Here is a 19514-nt window from a genome sequence, read left to right on the forward strand (position 1 = left end):
TTGGGCTCGGCAGTGTAATTAATTTGTGTCAATAACATTAGTTTCTCCATGTAGATCGGCGATTTTGATCGCTTCTAGTCGACACAACACGACTAAAGCCGAAGACCAAACCAGTTCAATATCATGACCTAGAGCTGGGTCGTTATATCCTCAATACTTTTGTGAACAAGCGGGACAACTTCTGTCTCCGCTGTTTCTATGACACAGAGGCGGACGGTTAGGGCCTCGGCTGGTTCTGTGAGAATTCCACAGGTTCTCTCCCGCCTGTCGTAAGGGTTAACGCGAAATATCCCTGGAGCAGGATATGATGAGATGCGAGCTTACGGGCAGGACATCGGACAGGAACCGGGCGAGGATTAACACCGATTTTGCACCTCGAACCGTTGCGTTTGACGATGGCACCACCGACATCGCATATCTCTGCCCTTGGCACGAGTGGGCTTCTTAAGGATGATGATCGTATTCCTCTTGGCAACAGAAATGACAGTAGTAAAAGTTCACCAATCCATTTCTTACTTCGTTTTTGTTAAAAGAAAAGAGTTCATTAAAAGAGTAGAACCTGATCAATCAGGAAGCCTAGTTATACACTGCGCCCAACCGGTTCTCCTCTCCTATCGACAACCATACGAATTTATTTCTTGTTCCTCTCACCGTACGCCCGAGTAGCGTAGTCACCTTGGTGGACAATCAAGTCCTGGGGCCTGTAATCGTGGCGACCAGAGAAGTAGCTGTCGAGGATGCTCTTGACACCGGCAGCGTAGCGCTGCTGAGCGTCGATCGAGGTACCGGAGACGTGGGGAACCATGGCATTGCCACCGCCGAAGGGGTTCTTGGCGTAGCGGAGGGGATGGTCCTTGGGCGCGGGCTGAGGGAACCACACGTCACCACCATAGCCGCGGAGGTGACCGCTCTTGAGCGCAGCGGCAACGTCCTCCTTAACAACGATAGCACCACGAGCGGTGTTGACGAGCCAGGAACCTAATATGGTTTGTTAATATCACAACATCCCATGTTATCCTATGTCATGTGAGGGGAAGAAGAAGATATAACTCACCAGGCTTCATCTTGGCAATGAGGTCCTTGTTGAACAGGCCCAGGGTGCTCTCATGGAGAGGGCAGTTAATGGTGACAACGTCACACTGAGAGACGAGCTCCTCGACCGACGCCACGCGACGGCAGCCAATCTCCTTCTCCGTCTCGGCAGAGAGACCCTGGTAATCATAGTAGAGGAGCTCCTTGCAGTCGAAGGGCTTGAGCCTGCGAAGGACACGCTCGCCGATGCGGCCAGCACCAACAGTACCGACAACCTTGCCCTCAAGATCGAATTCGTTCTTGGCGGCCTCGGCGACGTTCCAGTCGCCGCGCTCGATGATCTCGTGGGCGGGGACGAAGTTGCGGACGAGGACGAGGATAGTCATGATGACGTGCTCGGCGACGGAGACGACGTTAGAGCCGGTCACCTCGACGACGGTGATACCGCCGTTGGTCTTGTTGGCGAAGTTGAGGTCGACATGGTCGGAGCCGACGCCCGCGGTGATGGCAATCTTGAGGTTCTTGGCCTTGGCGAGGCGCTCGGCGGTCAAGTAACCGGGGTGGAAGCTGCAGAAGAGAAAAAAAAAAAAAAAAAAGGATTCGTTAGTCAATTATATATCAAGAGAAGTGCTGAATGAGGAATATGAGATACTTACGGAGTGGTGATGATGACTTCGGCGTCAACGAGCTCCCTATCAAAGGTAGAGTCCTCACCCTCCTTATCAGAGGTGGTCACAAGAGTGTGGCCCTGATCCTCGAGCCACTTGCGGAGACCAAGCTCATTTTCGGTGGTGCCAAGAAGCTCCGGAACCTGATAAGTGTGGAAGAAAGAGGGGTTAGTCCAGTTTCCAAAGATCATTCTAAGGCCGCGTCTTTCCGCCCAACACTCGTCGATCGTCGATTAAGCATCCGAACACCGAGAAGTGTCCGGCCATGGGAGCTGCCGCAGCTCAGCCAAGCACTAAGAACTGCCTAGCGTGCGACACTGCATCGCATTATAGGGCCACTACATGGTCAAGCTTGCTACCCCGCACTGGGGTTCTTTGATTGCGGACTACCCCACCCCGACCCCCAAGTCCAAGAATCAAGGTCGAACAGCTCCTCCCCCGGATTCTCCCCAGGATCTGATTGCAAGCCAATTGAAGCTACCAGGGTATCATTTATGGCATGCATGCTATGGGGTAGGCCCATGGGGTAATATGCTTGATCGAGTGTTGGGATGGACGACGACGACCACGCGAGAGGAAACGGGGATGGACTCACATCTTCGGCGTGCTGGCCACCGTCGTATAGAACGAGAAGAACCTTGCCCTATTTGAACACAGCCGTCAGTATTAGGAACTCTAGTATCGGTAGCATCTTCGCCCTTGAGGGACGGGATAGGAGCAGAGACAGGGGCAGTTGTTGTGTCACGCGCCACTCCTCTTGAGGAAGGATATGGTACCCAACAACAAAGCACACGTCCCCTGCCGTCTCTATATTGTTCCATATAGAAGACCAGAAATATCAACGCATATATGGAGGGCCGGGTAAACAATACCATTTTGGTTGATGTGTTGTGACGTGGGTGTTTAGTTGCTGAAGCTGGAAGCGAGCAGAATGGCGAAGTAGTGTCGAAGCTTATATGGGAGGTTTCTCTGCCAAACAGTAAAGGAAAACTGGGAGATGGAATGACGAACAAGACAACCCCCTCTCGACAGGGAGCGAACATATATTTATAGATGGCTTCATTGACCTTGATGATCAAAGCGACATGCCGATTATTGCGTATAGGCACTAGGTAATCAAGCCGTCCTCCCATCCCACCCCACCTCCCTTCCTACCTGTGGTATAGGCAAAATTTCTTCCCCCATCCAACAGTCGCGCGAGCATGCTCTCCTCTCCCTCTCCCTCTCCTTCATCCGTCGTGTCGCACATCCTTACATGGGATGTGCTTCGAGCCACATCAGCCCCTCATCGCTTCGTGCTCTTCCCCCCTCTGCATGGCTCGGTACTTACAAGGTGGAGCTTCTGACCGCTTTGAGTTAAGCGTGCGGATCAATGCGGGCATGAGGGGGTTCGGCATATTGATACCGAATTCGAGCTCGACTCCGAGTCGCCTGTAACAAGCTCTCCGGGCTCTACCTTTTCGGCCCTGTTTCTACCCCAGTGTATTCCTGGGCATGGTACTCCTACCTCCATGTTCCTCCCCCTTGCTCGGTTTAATGGGTGGTGACATGCGGATGGGCGGACGGGATGCAAGCAAACACACGATAAAATACGTCCCATATCAAATTACAACGATGCTCTAATACTCCTCCTTTGATACCTTTGGTGGCGGTCGCCGACCAACACAAAGCACAGAGTATAGGCTGCCCTGCAAATCAACGGACAACGACGGAGGATTTAAAAATAGATACTTTTGCCTAACATTACTCTGCGTACCTGGATACGACGCATTGAATTGGTAATAAGTAATTGATGGACAAGTGCTGAACTTTTTAAAGGCAACGGCACAATCGCAGAGTTCAGCCCTAACACGAAGACACTCGGCGGTACTCTAACGAAATCTCCCCCGGAACCCCATTAATCCCCACGGATCCTCAGACGCGGGATAGTAACAGCCAATGAATCTCGGAACTTTTGAAAGGAAAAGATTCCATGGGCTTCTCGATGTCTCAAGAGAAGGAATCCAGAGATAACAACAGCCCAATACAAATTATATGATATCACAGAGCCATATGTCGCCGAGTTGGTCCAACCAAAGACCGCATTAAGCACCCCCCAGCCACCCCCGCCGTTTAGTCTGGGATTGCAGCACTAGTAGGTTTAGAAGGGTTAGTGAAAAACGTAAAAATAAGCACAAATCCGAACCCCGAGAAAACGGGATCTTACATTGAGATGCCAGACATTCCGATCGATGTCGTAGGATCCCGGTCCATCCCCGAGCTCCGCAGCGTCGCCGCCGATGACTTTATTCCACTGCTGCGTTTCGAAGCACCAAAAGGCCCGAGAAAATAATCCTGCGGCGACTAGGTACAGGAAGCATGTCGACAAGACGAGGAAAGTCTGGATTTTTGCGCCCGATCCGCCCCTAAATCGAATGTTAATAATTTCGGCGGCGCCCGGCTCCCCCCAACCCCAATCCTGTTAACTCCCCTTGAGAGGTCAATAAGACAATAAGTAGAACTTACTTATAAACAGCATATCCAATGGCCGCTCCTAGCAAAAATCCCGCGAGCACGGCGAGGGGAATTGCGCTTACTGGAGCAGAAAAAGAAACACCGGCCACAAACACAATGCCTTCAATGCCTTCTCTCAAGATAGTTATGAAAGGCAAGAGGAACATGGAGTATTTTTCAAAGACGCGCTTGATTAAGGGTTGTCCAACGTTGGCACTGAGGGGGGCCTCGATCGCCGTCGCCAGCTTGGAGCGCCATTTCTCCTGCATGCGACCGACGCGCAGCAGAGCGACGCCCATGACGGTGATGACGACCGACGAAATGAGAGAAAAGATGCCTTCGTAATAATACTCTTGGTCTTGCCAGGCGTCTTTCCCGAACCCGTAGAAAATACCGATAATTCCCGCCGCAATCGTCATACAGATGGAAAACCCAACGGCTGTGCCTAACCATACCTAGATGGTGTGGTCGTTCGCGTCAGGTTGCGCAAAAAGTTATGTGCGTCTGGGCACGACCGACAAGTTATGGCAAGATGCAAGGAACTTGGGAGATGCATACCTGTCTCCGAAAGGCGTTATAGATCTTGCCATCCTGGCCCGGCCGGTCTAGAGTCTGCTTCAAAAACGCCAGCAAGACCGAGACGATGATGGCGGTCTCGAGGGTCTCTCGGAAGACGACGAGGAAAATCGGGACGGAAAACAAGCTTCCCGCCATGGTCGCTGAAGGTTACGAACTTACGAGACGAAGGGATTCTCTATCTAGCTCCTCGCCGAGATGAGATGTCGTTGCTCGAGTCGCGAAGAATTTCTTGAGAACTCCGCGGGGAGAAAAGACTGATCCAGGAGTCCCTGTCCCATTGGCTGAGCGCTGAAACACCAGACTGGATCTGCTGCTCACGTCCGACTAGTCCGATAGCGGTCGAGAAGCGAGAAAAATTTGGGGCAGACCACATCATCACGCGAGACCTTACATAATCGAAGAGGGAATTCCTCTCTGTCCGTCGCCCCTGCCCCTTGCCTTGCTTGGGCCTCCCGTGATAAAGTTTGCTGATTTTTTGCGTCTGATCAGATTGATAAGATTGCCGCACACGTGTCAGGGTCAGGACTGAAAGGGTCCGTCCAACTCGCCGCAGCAGAATGCCAAGTTCGGTTAGGTGATGGATTTGGTCCTGAACTGTTCCTTTTCTAACTTTGCCCCCCAAAAAACATCTCACCAAAAAAAGTGGGCTCTACCCCAGAGCTCCGACTCTCGCTCATCCAGCGACGGAGGAAGTTACGCGTTTCCAGGGTGTAGATCCACTCACCTGATTCCTTATTTTTTCCCCCCCCCAACTGTCCGACCCGATCTGCCTCTGCAAGTAACAGAAGCTGCGCCTACCCCACGAGCCTTGCAATCATGGCCTCCTTGCGAGGGGTGCTCGGGTTCTCCGTCTTTTGCACCGTCGTGCAGCAGGCCTGGGCCGCCGTTGTTGAACACAACTTCGATATTGGTTGGGTGCATGCAAACCCCGACAATGCCTGTGTCCGACCAACTATCGGTATCAACGGGCAGTGGCCCCTGCCGCGTATCGATGCGAACGTCGGCGATACGATTATCGTCAACGTCAACAACCACCTTGGCAACCAGTCTACCTCGCTACATTTCCACGGCATGTTTATGCAGGGCACACCTCACATGGACGGCCCAGAGCAAGTGACCCAGTGCCCGATACATCCAGGCGGCTCCTTCACGTACAAATTCAAGGCTGAGCAACATGGAACCTACTGGTATCACTCCCACACGCACAGTCAATACCCTGACGGACTCCGGGGCCCTCTCATCATCCATGACCCCGAAGCACCATTCAAAAGCAAGTACGACGAAGAGCTTGTTCTCACCCTATCTGATTGGTACCATGACCAAATGTCAGAGCTCATCCCTCAGTTTCTGGCAAAGAACAACCCCACCGGTGCTGAGCCCGTCCCGCAAGCTGCGCTTGTGAACGAAACCCAGAACCTGGCTGTAGCGATCCATCCCGGCAAAACATACCTGTTCAGAGTTATTAACCTTGGTGCTTTTGCCACCCAGTACCTATGGTTTGAGGGGCACTCAATGACCATCGTGGAGGTGGATGGCGTCTACACGAAACCTGTCAAAACCAACATGATTTCTCTTTCGGCCGGCCAACGATGCAGTTTCCTGCTCTCTACCAAGGACAAGGCCAGAGAGAATTTTGCCTTTGTAGGAAGCATGGACACTGTACGTTACGATAACACACCCCAAAACCTGAATCCTTACTTACTTGAGGTTAATTATTCAGTCACTTTTTGATGTTCTACCACCCGAGTTGAACTGGAATGTTACTGGCTGGCTAGTGTATAACGAAGACAGGGAACTCCCGCAGCCTGCCACCGTCGATGAGTTTGATCCCATTGATGACGTGACTTTGGTTCCTTACGACGAAGAACCGTTGTTGCCCGAACCGGACCGTGTCATTGAGCTCGACGTCATCATGGACAACCTCCGCGATGGGGCGAACTACGCCTTCTTCAACAATATCACCTATAAGGCACCTAAAGTGCCGAGTCTCTACACCGTCCTCAGTGCTGGCGACCTTGTAACGAACTCACGAATCTACGGTGAATATACTAACAGCTTTGTCCTGGACAAGGATGAGATCGTCCAAATTGTGGTCAACAATCTGGACGATGCCCGCCATCCCTTCCATCTTCACGGGCATCAATTCCAAGCTATCCATCGCTCTGCTGAAGATGGTGGGAAGTTTGATGAGTCTGCGATCTCGGAAGTGGGCTGGCCTAAGTCGCCTATAAGACGGGATACTCTAGTAGTGTGGCCGAATGGAAACATTGTCCTGCGATTCAAGGCCGACAATCCAGGTGAGTGCGGCCTCTACAAAACTACAACGTTGGGAATGTAAAATCTAACGAATGATCTCGCTGGCAGGTGTGTGGCTCTTCCACTGTCATATCGAATGGCACGTAGTCTCCGGTCTGGTCGCAACATTTGTTGAGGCTCCTAGGGACCTCCAGGACATGATCACCATTCCCAAAGACCACCTGAAGGCGTGTGCGGCTGGCAACATTCCTGTATCTGGGAACGCTGCTGGAAACACTCATAATTTGTTAGATTTGACAGGCCAAAATGCTCCTCCGCCTCGGCTCCCAGACGGGTATGTATACGGCAACGGAATCCCTAGGTGATTCACATTTGCTAACGCCATCTCAGGTTCACGGCTAGTGGCTTATTTGCCTTCATTTTCAGCTGCATCATGGGCATTGCTGGAGTCGGAGTTGTGGGTTGGTATGGCATAACAGCCCAAGAAGGGGAGCCAGAACCTCCTGAATCGCCCACCTTGGCTCCGCTGATCGGCAGGCATACAGATGGTGCTGAAGATGAGCCTCATCATCAATTTAATTCGAGACATGACAGTGAAAGAGATTCCGGGAGGTAAAACAAGCATTGTATTGAAATTGATCTTCTCCTTTTCTTTTTTTTTTCTGCATTCTCATGGACGACCAAGCTAGACAAGGAAAGCGAATAGAAAAACCAAGTTATACCCAAGCGCAATATTGAGATCTTCAGAATAGGAATCAAGCCCCAACCGGCATTTCGCTTCCTGCAATGTTGCACTGCCGGAACAATCTAACTTCGTCCTCGGCAAAGGCCCCAACGACAGAGTGAAGGACACCTCGGTTGTGGAAGATTACAAAGTCGCCCTCCTCCCAGTCGTGAGCGTAAACGAGATTGGGGGCGATTCCGGGCCTCTGCAGGCGGTAGACAAAATCACGAACCTTTTCGAGGTCGTCAATCACGGTCCCGTCCCCGAGATGCAATTTGCGCACCGCGGAGGGATGAACCTGCAAGGCCAGGCGACCGGTTGCGGGGTTCTTCCAGCAGAGCGGAAGGATCTGAATCGCGGCCGGGTCGATGAGAGGTAGCTCGGATTCGTCGAGTTCCTTGCCCTCAGACACCAGCCCAAGACCGGTGGGGCGGGATTTGGCCGAGGACATCCAGATGTACGGATGCGGCGCATATTCGACCTTGGTGGTGCGAGCAAGCTCCTTATCTTCCTCTGAAAGAATATCGTACATGGTTTCTCCGTTGACGAATGCTGTTGTGCCGAGGGGGACCTGCATCTCGTCTCCGGAACCGTCGTCGTACCTCAGCGTTTGCGTTCGTCCGGATGGGACCTTAACAGCCAGCAGCGTCGTCGCCACGGGAGGAGCAAGACCGTACAAAGCGGCGTCGATATGCCACCGGTAGAACCTGGTGTAATCCAGGTCGTCCTCATCGGGGATGGCTGTCTCGTGGAAAGTACGGTGGTGCGGATGGCGCAGCTGAATATTTTCCAGGCCTTCGTAGGAGGGAACGAAACCATTCCCGATGACCTGGACTTGGGGCTGGTGCGGGATGGTCTTCAAATCAGGGTGGAGAACAGAACGCTTGGCATCAAGGGTCTTGCCATGGCCGTACGAACCCTGGGCCTCTGGGTCGAAGCGCTGCGTAACTTCATACTGGGCCTTGGGAGAAACGTGGCTCTGGTTCCTCAAGACGAGCACTTGATGTGTGAACAAGGCATCACGGAGAATATCAAAATCCGCATCTGTTGGTGCTCAACGGTTAGTTACCGTAAGAAGCAGAAAACAGGCGGTCTGAGATGGGAGCCTTACCAGGAGGTTACCGATTTTACGGGTATTCTCCTTCGATTGAAGATAGTAATTTGGAAACATTCACACAAAGCAAGCATCAATCACTCGGATCTTACCACTCAGATTCTCGACATCGACATTGGTGACTGTCGCACCAAAGTTTACGTCCGAACTTTTCGGGACAACGAGGGGTTCAACCTTGATTTGGGAGCTCATTTCGACAAGAGAAAAGCGAAAAGGTTCTGGGCGAGTTTGAGAAAGTTTGCTGGGTGGTGCGTAAGTTCGTTGTCTACGGTCGATGATTTTTCTGCGAGGTGAAAAATGCGTCCGGCCTCAAAAACGCGAGTGGACATGCTTTTTATAGACGAAACCCCAGCAGGAGGCTGGGATCGGTAGTCGCCGGGTCCCCATTTCTTATCTTGGTCACTGAGAACGGGCAATGATAAGGGGACTCAGGCGAGACACTATTTCATTGATCCATCCTACCAAACCATTTTCTCGACGCCATGCCTGAGCTATCTGAGGTAATAATCAACAAATGATAGCCGCTAGTCTTATCGACGCACGATTTCCTCGCCGTCTGCCTTCACGCCTGCACGGCGGGGAGCGGCTCGGAAGACGCCGGTTGCCATTACGCCTTGTGCGATCTGAGCGGGATAAGATGCACACATCTTGGTGATTGGGGAAAATCGGGAGGCGACCCGAGTTGCGAGATCCCGTAGTCAAAATAGGCCTTTCCAATTGGGTCTCTGGAAACGGGGGATTGACCACGGCTACAAACCCCAGCTCTGCGCGGGCAAGAAATCTCTAAGAAAATATGGCTGGGGCGTTATCGAAACACCGAGCTATGCTCTGCCACCCAATCTGCCACCTCGCCACATGGAGCGCACCATATTTCCTCGTCATGGCTGATGCGAGCTAGGATTTTTTCCATGACGGCAAATTTCTCCTCGCTCGTTTGGAGGAACGGATGGAAAAGAATCGAAATGTAGTCGCCCGACTGAACCACCTCTCCGATCCTGGAAAGAAGGTACGATTCGAGATCGCTTGGCGCAAGAACCTCCTTTTGTTCCCCGTGAGACTCTCTGATGCCCGAAAACTTGCCCATGTAGTAGAAGGCATCGACGGTTTTCCATTCAAATGGCAGCACAACGATGCCGTTGTCGATACCCAGCTTTCCGAGAGGGGAGACGTATTTGACGTCGCGCTCGCGTAAAAGTTCATACGTCCTCTCATTGATTGAACCACCAGGTGGTCGGAACCCTTTATAGCGTATTCCGTATTTTTCAGACTCTGCGAAGCTCTTGCGGAAATTGAGGATCTCCTCTTCACGCGAGAGACTGTGCCAGACCTCGTGCTGATATCCATGCCAAGCGACTTCGTGCCCGCGGGCTGATAGCGATCGTACAGCATCGGGATAAACTCCAAGGCTCCATGATTCAGCGAAATATGTGGCTCTAATGCCGTACTTGTCCAACATGTCTAGCATCCGAGGGAGTTTCTCCTTGACAGAGTAATGAGACCCGACGGGGACATCGGCGGGCCAGACGCCTTTGTTGACATCCTGCGCCTCCCCGAGATTATCCATGGTGAAGCTTATCGCGGCTTTGGTCCCATTTGGCCACCGGGTTGACACCATTGTATGAAATGATCCGGGGACTGACTTGCCGATGAGCTTTGATGGGACAACAACACCTGTAGAAGTCTACTGTAGATTGCTTGACGTCGGGACGCAGACGACAATGTGTCTATGACGTCAACGCCTCTCCAGGATTTCTGATAATTTTTTTCGCCTGGAGTCTTCAAGTTGTCCTCCACTTGCGGAGTGACGGTAGCCGATCTTAAAAGTTCTGGAACGCCAGAAAGTGGAGGTGCTGGGACAGTGCGTGACATTCTCGGCATATTGCAAAAAGCTCGGCAGTTCCTGAAATGAAATCATAGAAGCTGGACATTTCTCTCCCGAACACTATCCGCAAAGCGAGCGCCTGCCTTGTGCTGGCTATGTACACCACGACCCGCTTGCTCTCTTTCTATCAGGAAACGTTGGTCCATCGCACACCTGGAGTGATATAGTTTCTGACGAACCCGGCAGTACTTTTTCACACCTCGTGGATAAACCCGACAAGTCTAGGGCTAGGCTTAACACAGCGATTTATTAATATGATCCTTCAACATCCTCTGCAGTCTCGGGCATGGCCGCACGGGACAAGCTGTGAGAGACGAGGATCCGATATAATGGTCCGCGGCTTTAAATGTCTCTTCTAGTATGGGAAAGGACTCGGAGTAACCACGCCAGAGTGTCACCTAGGCCGCTAATAGACTTCTCTCCGCCGATAGCTAAAAATGTAGACTGCTTATTCTTTTACAAACTGAAAAGCGCGAGCTCAGGCCAATACTTCGACAAGTCCAACATGGAACCTTCCGACCATGGTGTGCCATCCTCAGGAATTGCATCCAGAGCCTCGATAGGAAACAGCCAAAAACCTATAGCCGGCTTCACGGCCTGTTCCATATCGGGCCTGGAGTTGGGTTCGCGCGGATCCTCCTTCGAAGCCTCCCACCACATATCATCTTCCTTTTGTAGCCATGCATTGGCGCTTCCTCGATCGTTGATACGCTTGAACGCTGGGAACGGTTTGCTAGCTAGGAGTAATCGATAGGAAATCCGGGTTGGAGATATCTCAAATTTATGAAGAAGTTGTGTCCAAAAGTGAAAGATGTCTTGCCGTGGAAATGTCACCATGAGTATATCTTTGAGATCCTCGGAAATATCACGCGGATCCCGATGCAGACGATCAAAGTCGGCCGTTATTGCCATGATCGGATAAGAGCGATTGAACACGTTGCGGTCCAGGAAGAACCCGTGCAAGTAACGATGAACTTGGCGTCCGACCGATGTCACAGTGACGAAGAAAACTTCGCGTAGTTGCGAAATGACATTCGCGAAGCCACTTTTAACCTCGGGTCTAATCTGGGCGGCGAGATTCGGAACATCGAGTGAGTAGAACAGCATGGTCAGCTCACTGGAGTCAATGGCCAGATTCAGCAGACCAACATTACGGGGGTCGTAGACTGTCTTGAGGTCGTAGAGGAAGCTGGCCGTATGGAGGTGGGAAGAATCCGACGTGATATAAAGAAAATCGTACTCGGGGTTGACGTAGAGACGCTCTTCTCGTGTGCTTGGCGCGTCCCATTGTATCCTTTCCTTCGTAAACGTGCAGGGGATGTGGACTCGATAGAATCTCAAGGCGAGTTGTCTTGATTCCATGTTAACTCGTAGCAATCTGTTATTCAACCTGTGCGCGTTGTCCGCAGAAACACGATAACCGCTATCTGCCCCGATTACAATGCGTCGTTTGTCCCAAAGACAGAGTTTGACCAGGCGCGGGCGCTCGAGCAACTGCCTCCAAATGAGGCAGCGAATCTCGGGAGGCAGTTGGGGAAAGATGTGGAAGCTCGCTCCGTCATCTCGATGAATTGGGCCGGTGTAAATTTGCAGATGGGCCTGAGACGACGACATCTTGCTGTTGAATCTTCGGAGATCGGTCTTGGAATTTTTCCCACTCGACGCAGGCAGCAATGAAACGACAAGATGTTGATGTGCTTAAAGCAATATCCCACTTAATACTAAACCACTCATTGGAATGCATTCATCGGGGCAGCACATAGCAGCGCATTATCGAGGCATTTATGCTTACTCGAATCCTTCAGCTGGATATCGCCTCTTAACTAACTGCACTTCCCACTTCTGCCAATCATCATCACATCTATAAGAAACAAATTCCTCTGATTCTGAGATAAGACATCTCCCACTCTTATGAAGAGCGCTGCGTTCTCTCGCTTCGCGGGCCATCCGTCCAGCACATGTTTAACAGAGATGGATTACTTGCCCGCCTTTTGCAAACAAATGTCTGGCAGGGAGAACCCCAGATCGCAAGAACGGTGCTTCCATCATTGATTTACGTGCAACAGGGTGCCGTCACGGACGAGGTGTCCGTAGAAGCCGTCAAGTCTAACACCAGACGCCATATCAGCTCAGATCCCCAAGGGTGCGTCATTACGGCCTAGGCATCGAGTACTAGATTGGACCCCGAAATATTCTCATGAAAACCTTTCTCTAGAGCGCGACACGTCAAACCCTAGCTTTGAAACTGAAGACTCCCTCATATTAGACACCAAGGGCTCACAATTGATTGTTGTTGTTACTGTGCAAGGGTGTGGACCGTTGGTGCCTACTCTGGGCGAGCCTTCATTCTCAAAGTAATGGGAGCTAGATCACTCACGAGGGGCAGTAGCTCCTGGGAACATACGTTGCTGCTACTTACGGCAAAGCCGCTCGCTACTACGCCATGTCTCCCCCGATCCAAAGGATATGGAACCACTTACCGGCGAGGATTGCGGCATGCCGATAACTAAGGGCAGTGTGATCACTGGGTTTTAAACATCTTCTACGTTTATATCGGAAGCTGCTGAGAATTGAGTGACAGTTACTACTTGCCTGGTGGCATCCTTGAGGGCTTCATCCCCAAGCATCCGACCTGGAGGCTGACATTCTAGGTTGTGTGATCTTATTAGCTCCTGGCTACCCGCTATGTTCTCTCGAAGGGTTCGGGGTCTCAATGGATGCTTTCCAACCCAGGGCTTTATCCATGAGGGGAAGCCGGGGGCCTGAACGGAGGAATCATTATTTCTCAACGTTCACTTTGTGTATACCCACGTGGCCATAGATGTCATGTTCGTATCCGAGTTCGCCCTAAACCTCGGATTTTTTTCACGAGGCGCCATTTGACTGCTACCCTGGGATAAATCGTCTATAATAACTCCTACGAGCTGTAAGGTATCTTTACCACGGTGCTAATGCTTAGGATGTTGGAGAAATTGAGGGGAACATGCGGGTTACCCTCGTGGCGACTGAAGTGATCGATTATTACATGACCAGGCGCCCCAATTACGACCTCGCCCACAACAACCGGAACGGTAATATCCTCCAATGAACGGCGAAAGAGAGCCAACTTCATATTTTCTACCAGCTATATCCGCTTTAAACCTCGGTTCGCATCATCTCGATGTGCATTTCAAGAGTCTATCCAGCTCCATGGAATGAAAACGGGTTTCATGTGATCGGAGCGTCGCGCACCGTGGAGGCTAATTAACGGCGGGATCGTAGCGGCTCTTATCATGGACTGAGGTATTCGTTCCTAAACCAGTCTCATGCGTATCATAGAACCGTCGACCTGCTAGTTAAAAGGACAGAATCCCACCGCGGGACCTATGTAAAAATTGACTGAAGACCATAAGTACGACTCCTCGTTCTCGGTGCCACGGCAAAAAAAAATTCATCTCGATGTTGATTTTTAACCTTCTCCTCCTCGCCCTTGCCCACCTGGGGGTAGGTCGGGCGATGCAACGCCCCCGCGATGACAACGACACAGGTTGGCGTGAGCGCATCAGCTTAAACAAGGGGTGGCGCTTCTCTCGGACAACTTCGAATCCTGACAAGGTCATATACGACAAGCGTCCGGACTTGTCCGTGGGGAGTGATGTGCAAAGCTTGAAGCCTTGGATTCTTCCTTCTGCAAACGACTTTATTGATGACCCTTCCAAGCACTATGAGCGGCCTGCCGATACGCCCCGGCAGAATATCAGCTTCACTCTTGCGGACTTTGATGACGGCGAGTGGGAAAAGGTCGACGTGCCTCATGATTGGGCTATCAAAGGACCGTTTTACACCGGTGGCAATCCGGTGGTTGGAGGTGGAATGGGTCGATTGCCCATCCACGGCGTTGGATGGTATCGCCAGAAACTAACGGTGGCACCGGGAGATGAAAAGAAAACTATCTATCTTGATATTGATGGAGCCATGTCCTATGCAATGGTCTGGCTGAATGGACACCTTGTTGGCGGCTGGCCTTACGGCTACAACTCCTTTCGTCTCGACCTCACTCCGTACTTGGAGCCAGGCGATGACAACCAGCTGGCAATCAGACTCGACAACCCAACCGACTCGTCTCGATGGTATCCCGGTGGCGGAATATATCGCAATGTGTGGTTGACCAAGGTGAACCCAACTCATGTGGCCCAATGGGGTACATACATTACGTCTAAAGATGTGTCTACGGAATCCGCGACCCTCGATCTAGTTCTCCAGGTCCTGAATCAGGCCAGTGAGGGGCGCGAGGTCAATATCACAGTGGATGTGCACGAGTTTGATCCCGATACGAGCGGTTTGGGTCCAAAAGCTGCTAGTTTTCCGAACGAGTCCGCGAGTCTAAAACCGGGAGAACGGGTTTCCCTCAACCTATCAACCACGGTAGATAGTCCCAAGCTATGGGGTCCGCCACCAACTCAAGAACCTCACTTATACGTAGCTGTGACGCGGCTACTTGCGGATGAAGAAGAACTGGATGTGTACGAAACCCGCTTTGGAATTCGCTCGGTTGTCTTTGATGCAGACAAAGGCTTGATCGTAAACGACGAGCGGATTCCTATCCAAGGTGTCAACCAGCATCACGACCTGGGTGCTTTGGGTGCTGCATTCAATCTCCGCGCAGCAGAGAGGCAGCTAGAGATACTCCGAGACCTCGGGTGCAATGCAATTCGCATGTCCCACAACCCTCCGGCGACCGAATTGCTCCAGCTTACAGATGAGATGGGATTCCTAGTCGTCGACGAGATTTTCGACTCTTGGAACGCCGACAAGACCCCTTCAGATTTTCACTTAATCTTTACGGACTGGCACGAGCCGGATCTCCGGGCATTCATACGACGTGACCGCAACCATCCGTCCGTAATTGCTTGGAGCATCGGGAACGAGGTCGGGGAACAATATACTGACCAGGCAGGGGCAGCCACTGCGGAAAGTTTGCGCAAGATAGCCCACGAAGAGGATCCCACCCGGCCAGCTACGGCGTCCATGAATTACGCTAAACCTGACATGCCTTTCCCTGGCGCACTGGATATCATAAGCTTGAACTATCAAGGTGAAGGAATCCGGGATGCCCCCGCCTATTCCCATCTGGACGGAATCAAGACACCACCACTTTATAAAGCTTTCCATGAAAAGTTCCCAGGCAAGCTTATCTTTAGTAGCGAGACGTCGGCTTCGTTGAGTACCCGCGGCACATACCTTTTCCCAGTCACAGACGAAATTAGCGCTCCTGTTAGCGATGGTGTTGGTGGCGACCCGAAGGCCCAGCTCGTCAGCGCGTACGAATTGTACACCACACCCTTCGGCTCGTCCCCTGATAAAGTGTTCGCATCTCAAGACCAGAACCCTTACGTTGCCGGGGAATTCGTGTGGTCAGGCTGGGATTATATTGGTGAACCGACGCCGTACTACGGTGCGCGTAGCTCATATTTTGGCATCATCGATTTGGCTGGCTTTAAGAAAGATCGTTACTATCTCTACCAGTCTCGCTGGCGGCCCGATCTCAAATTCGCGCACATCCTTCCGCATTGGACTTGGCCGAACCGAAACGGCCAGGTGACACCTGTGCATGTGTTTTCATCGGCTGACGAGGCAGAGCTATTCGTGAACGGCAAGTCGCAGGGCCTTCTGAAGAAGGAGGAGTATTCATACCGATTCCGGTGGGATGATATCAAGTACGAGTCAGGCGAGGTGCATGTCGTTACGTATAAGAACGGCGAAGAGTGGGCCAATGCAACGGTCGTCACAGCAGGCAAGGCGGCTCAGCTCCAGCTCACAGCTGACAGGGATGAAATCACCGCTGATGGACAAGATTTGTCCTTCATCACCGTCCAAGTGCTCGATGAGGAGGGCAATGCGGTTCCCCAGGCTAGCAACGAGATTACGTTCGCAGTTTCGGGGCCAGGTGAGCTTGTAGCTACGGATAACGGCGACCCGACCGATATGACATCGTTCGCGTCACCAACGAGGAAGCTCTTTAGTGGCCTCGGACTTGCCATTGTGCGAGCCAAGGCCGGATCTGGTGGCGAGGTAACTGTGACTGCAACTGCCAACGGGCTTTTGGAGGACAAGATTATTATTCAGGCGGCTTGATGTTGTCTCTCAGCCACCGAAGGGATAGTCTCAACGCCACCACACGGGCAACATGTGGGCCATTATCATACCTTTCGTCAGAGAATAACCATTGCCTATATGTCTGTACTTAATAAAGTCATCTGGAACTGCACTATTACATGAACGCGAAAATTGGATCTTCGGAAGTTGTAATAAACGAGACAGCTATGCATCTTTGACAGGTAGATCCTTTTTAAAAATGTGCTCTATACCGCAAGTTTGATAAAGTTAGAGCCTATTTATGGGCACATACACCATAGACTTTGAATGTTCATTGACCGCAATAGTCTTCCTACCTCGGACTGCCGTGCAGTGAACCACGGAGGCATGGACCCTGATCAACCCACGGAGTCACAAGGGCATCCTCCCTCCATGACAGACACTAACTCAACCACACCCCATTCACCTTCATGTTTAGGCGAAGTAGTAATAATCGGCACACCTCTCGGAATGGAACGACACTTGAAATTGGGTATAACGGAGACTGGCCTGAGCACTGCGGTTCCTGGCATGGAGGAAGCTTTGCCGAACCGCAAATGTCAGTCGTCGCAATTCTCGTTAAAATAGATGAAAAGCGAGGGGTAATATAAGATCAGGATATATTGGACGATGAATTGCTGCGTTCGCTGGTCGATCCGGCAAAGATCAGCATTCGTCCAGTGAAACGTGTCTCTCCAACGTCTCGCCCATGGTTATCAATTGATTAAAAATCATGGGTAATTCGGGTAATCCGTCACTGGCACGTAATAGATATGTAGGCTTTTTCATGGTCTTTTAGTCGATGGTCTTAAGAAAATCGGATGCCAATGGTTTGGACGATTTTCCAGCCACACACAGAAGACCGACAGATCCTTCCGGTGCGGGACCGATAACGGCGAAGCTGCGTTTCCGAGTTCCTACACTTTTCAGTCAGCACATGAGGATGGCATCTCAAGAACAAACGGAAAATCGTAGCGACAAACCCGACCTGTCGAAGCCGATCGACCTGTCATCGCCATACGATCCCGACGCGGTCTCTGGAAAGACGATCCTTATAACAGGCGGTGCATCCGGGCTCGGAGCGGCATTTGCCAAGTCCTGGGCCCATCATGGTGCGCATGTGATCATCGGAGATGTCGACGATGCCGCCGGGGAAGCCCTTGTGGCCAACTTGCGCGAGGCAACAAAGTCAGAGCATCACCACTACCAACACTGCGATGTCACGGACTGGCAGAGCCAGGTTGAACTATTCAAGACGGCCATCAGAGTTAGTCCGACGGGTGGCATTGATGTAGTCGTCCCTAATGCAGGAATCGGACATGACGGAGCTATGGGTCCCGGGAGCTTCGAAAATCCTGTCGACTTGGACGCCGAGAATCCCAAGCCACCAAGACTCAAAGTGTTAGATGTCAACCTTACCGGGGCGGCGTACACTATCAACCTTGCTCTGTTCTGGCTCCAGAAGAATGCCCCTGGCAGGGACCGCCATATCCTTCTCATTGGATCAATCGCTGGCCTGATGCCTCTCGTAGGCTCCGCGCAATACACGGCCTCGAAGCATGCCATGATGGGGCTCTTCCGGTGTCTTCGTGGAACCGCCTTTCACAAGGGGATACGCATCAACATGCTCTGTCCTTACTTTGTAGATACCAAAATCCTAGCCAATGTCGTCATGCTTTTCCTCGCAGGAGGCGGGCTTGCCGAGCTACAGGATGTCGTCAACGCAGGGACACGATTCGTCGCGGACCAGAGCATTTATGGCCGGGCTGTCGTGATCGGGCCGCGGATGGTAGTTGAAGACGGTGAAAATGGAGAGACGAGACTAGTTCAAATACCCAATGAGGGAGAGACTGGCACACCCATCTGGGATTGTTACGCCCATGACTACGAAACTTCCCAGGCTTTCGTCTACAGGTACACACGTCTACTAATTGGACTTGCCCAGATCCGCGGCTGGTTGGGGTGGTTTGCTGATATCTTATGGATCCTGTTCAAGAGGCGACCAGAAGAAAAGAAGTAGTTTAGAGCTATTGGAGCTATGCAGAATTCTGAAGCAAGTGCACGTGGCTAGCGGTGCGGGAGCGGGCACTAAGTGAAAGGACAATGTACAAGATCTCCTGCAGGTACGAAGATCAATGGATGCGTCTTAATGTACGTAATATCGGGAGAGCAAGAAGATCGGAGAGAAGGGAGCCTATCCGAGGGCCCCTCGAAAGGCGAATGCCAACTCTAACCCCCCCCCCCTTCTCTCCGTCATTGGAGGACAGTATGATGTGATAGGTCGCCTTGCAATGAGCAACGACGTGTCCGCACTCGAGGGGTTGGGAGCTTCCGGTGGATGATGGTTTTCGTGTTACGTGTAAGCCAGCCTGCACCAGAGAAAAGTTCCTCGACGCTCTGCGGCGGGAGCACTTTCCGGCTAGAATACGGCAATATTCCGACAGTTATTACTTTGGGAAATTCCCACTCTTAAATGGCTGCTGGCGTGGCCTTGGGATTGTGTCTCGCTACTTCTTCCCCTTCCAAGTACGCGTAACCTTTTTCAACATCCTGCAAAGTGATAGAGTTTATAGTCAAAGCCTCCGATTGGACCAGGAGTCCAGGACCTTCTTCGGGGCTCCTCGGGCCATTAGCCAGTCGTAATTTTCACCC

General features: G+C 51.7%; 4 protein-coding genes and 4 pseudogenes across 4 annotated transcripts; 3 read left to right on the forward strand and 5 right to left on the reverse strand.

Moving 5' to 3' along the window:
- Positions 1-631: 631 nt before the first annotated feature.
- Positions 632-2575, reverse strand: SAPIO_CDS0320 (Formate dehydrogenase; the record flags this gene model as incomplete). Its single annotated transcript, XM_016783131.1, has 5 exons — positions 632-978; positions 1055-1599; positions 1689-1843; positions 2296-2343; positions 2573-2575. The coding sequence occupies 5 exons, from the start codon at positions 2573-2575 to the stop codon at positions 632-634; spliced, it is 1098 nt and encodes a 365-aa protein (XP_016646331.1).
- Positions 2576-4201: 1626 nt separating this feature from the next.
- Positions 4202-4907, reverse strand: SAPIO_CDS0321 (Plasma membrane iron permease; the record flags this gene model as incomplete). The annotated part of the gene is made up of 2 exons (XM_016783132.1): positions 4202-4648; positions 4752-4907. The coding sequence occupies 2 exons, from the start codon at positions 4905-4907 to the stop codon at positions 4202-4204; spliced, it is 603 nt and encodes a 200-aa protein (XP_016646332.1).
- A 681-nt stretch (positions 4908-5588) lies between these two features.
- SAPIO_CDS0322 (Iron transport multicopper oxidase FET3) lies at positions 5589-7644 on the forward strand (the record flags this gene model as incomplete). The annotated part of the gene is made up of 4 exons (XM_016783133.1): positions 5589-6431; positions 6493-7069; positions 7137-7362; positions 7419-7644. The coding sequence occupies 4 exons, from the start codon at positions 5589-5591 to the stop codon at positions 7642-7644; spliced, it is 1872 nt and encodes a 623-aa protein (XP_016646333.1).
- Positions 7645-7783: 139 nt separating this feature from the next.
- Positions 7784-9058, reverse strand: SAPIO_CDS0323 (putative dioxygenase; the record flags this gene model as incomplete). The annotated part of the gene is made up of 2 exons (XM_016783134.1): positions 7784-8796; positions 8959-9058. 2 exons carry the CDS (start codon positions 9056-9058, stop codon positions 7784-7786), a joined length of 1113 nt encoding a protein of 370 aa, XP_016646334.1.
- Positions 9059-9671: 613 nt separating this feature from the next.
- Positions 9672-10481, reverse strand: SAPIO_CDS0324 (annotated as a pseudogene; the record flags this gene model as incomplete).
- Positions 10482-11204: 723 nt separating this feature from the next.
- Positions 11205-12362, reverse strand: SAPIO_CDS0325 (annotated as a pseudogene; the record flags this gene model as incomplete).
- A 1824-nt stretch (positions 12363-14186) lies between these two features.
- SAPIO_CDS0326 lies at positions 14187-16862 on the forward strand (annotated as a pseudogene; the record flags this gene model as incomplete).
- A 943-nt stretch (positions 16863-17805) lies between these two features.
- SAPIO_CDS0327 lies at positions 17806-18882 on the forward strand (annotated as a pseudogene; the record flags this gene model as incomplete).
- Positions 18883-19514: the final 632 nt, after the last annotated feature.

This window comes from Scedosporium apiospermum, assembly GCF_000732125.1.
Source record: "Scedosporium apiospermum strain IHEM 14462 chromosome Unknown SEQ_SAPIO_0022, whole genome shotgun sequence".
Lineage (NCBI taxonomy): Eukaryota > Fungi > Ascomycota > Sordariomycetes > Microascales > Microascaceae > Scedosporium > Scedosporium apiospermum.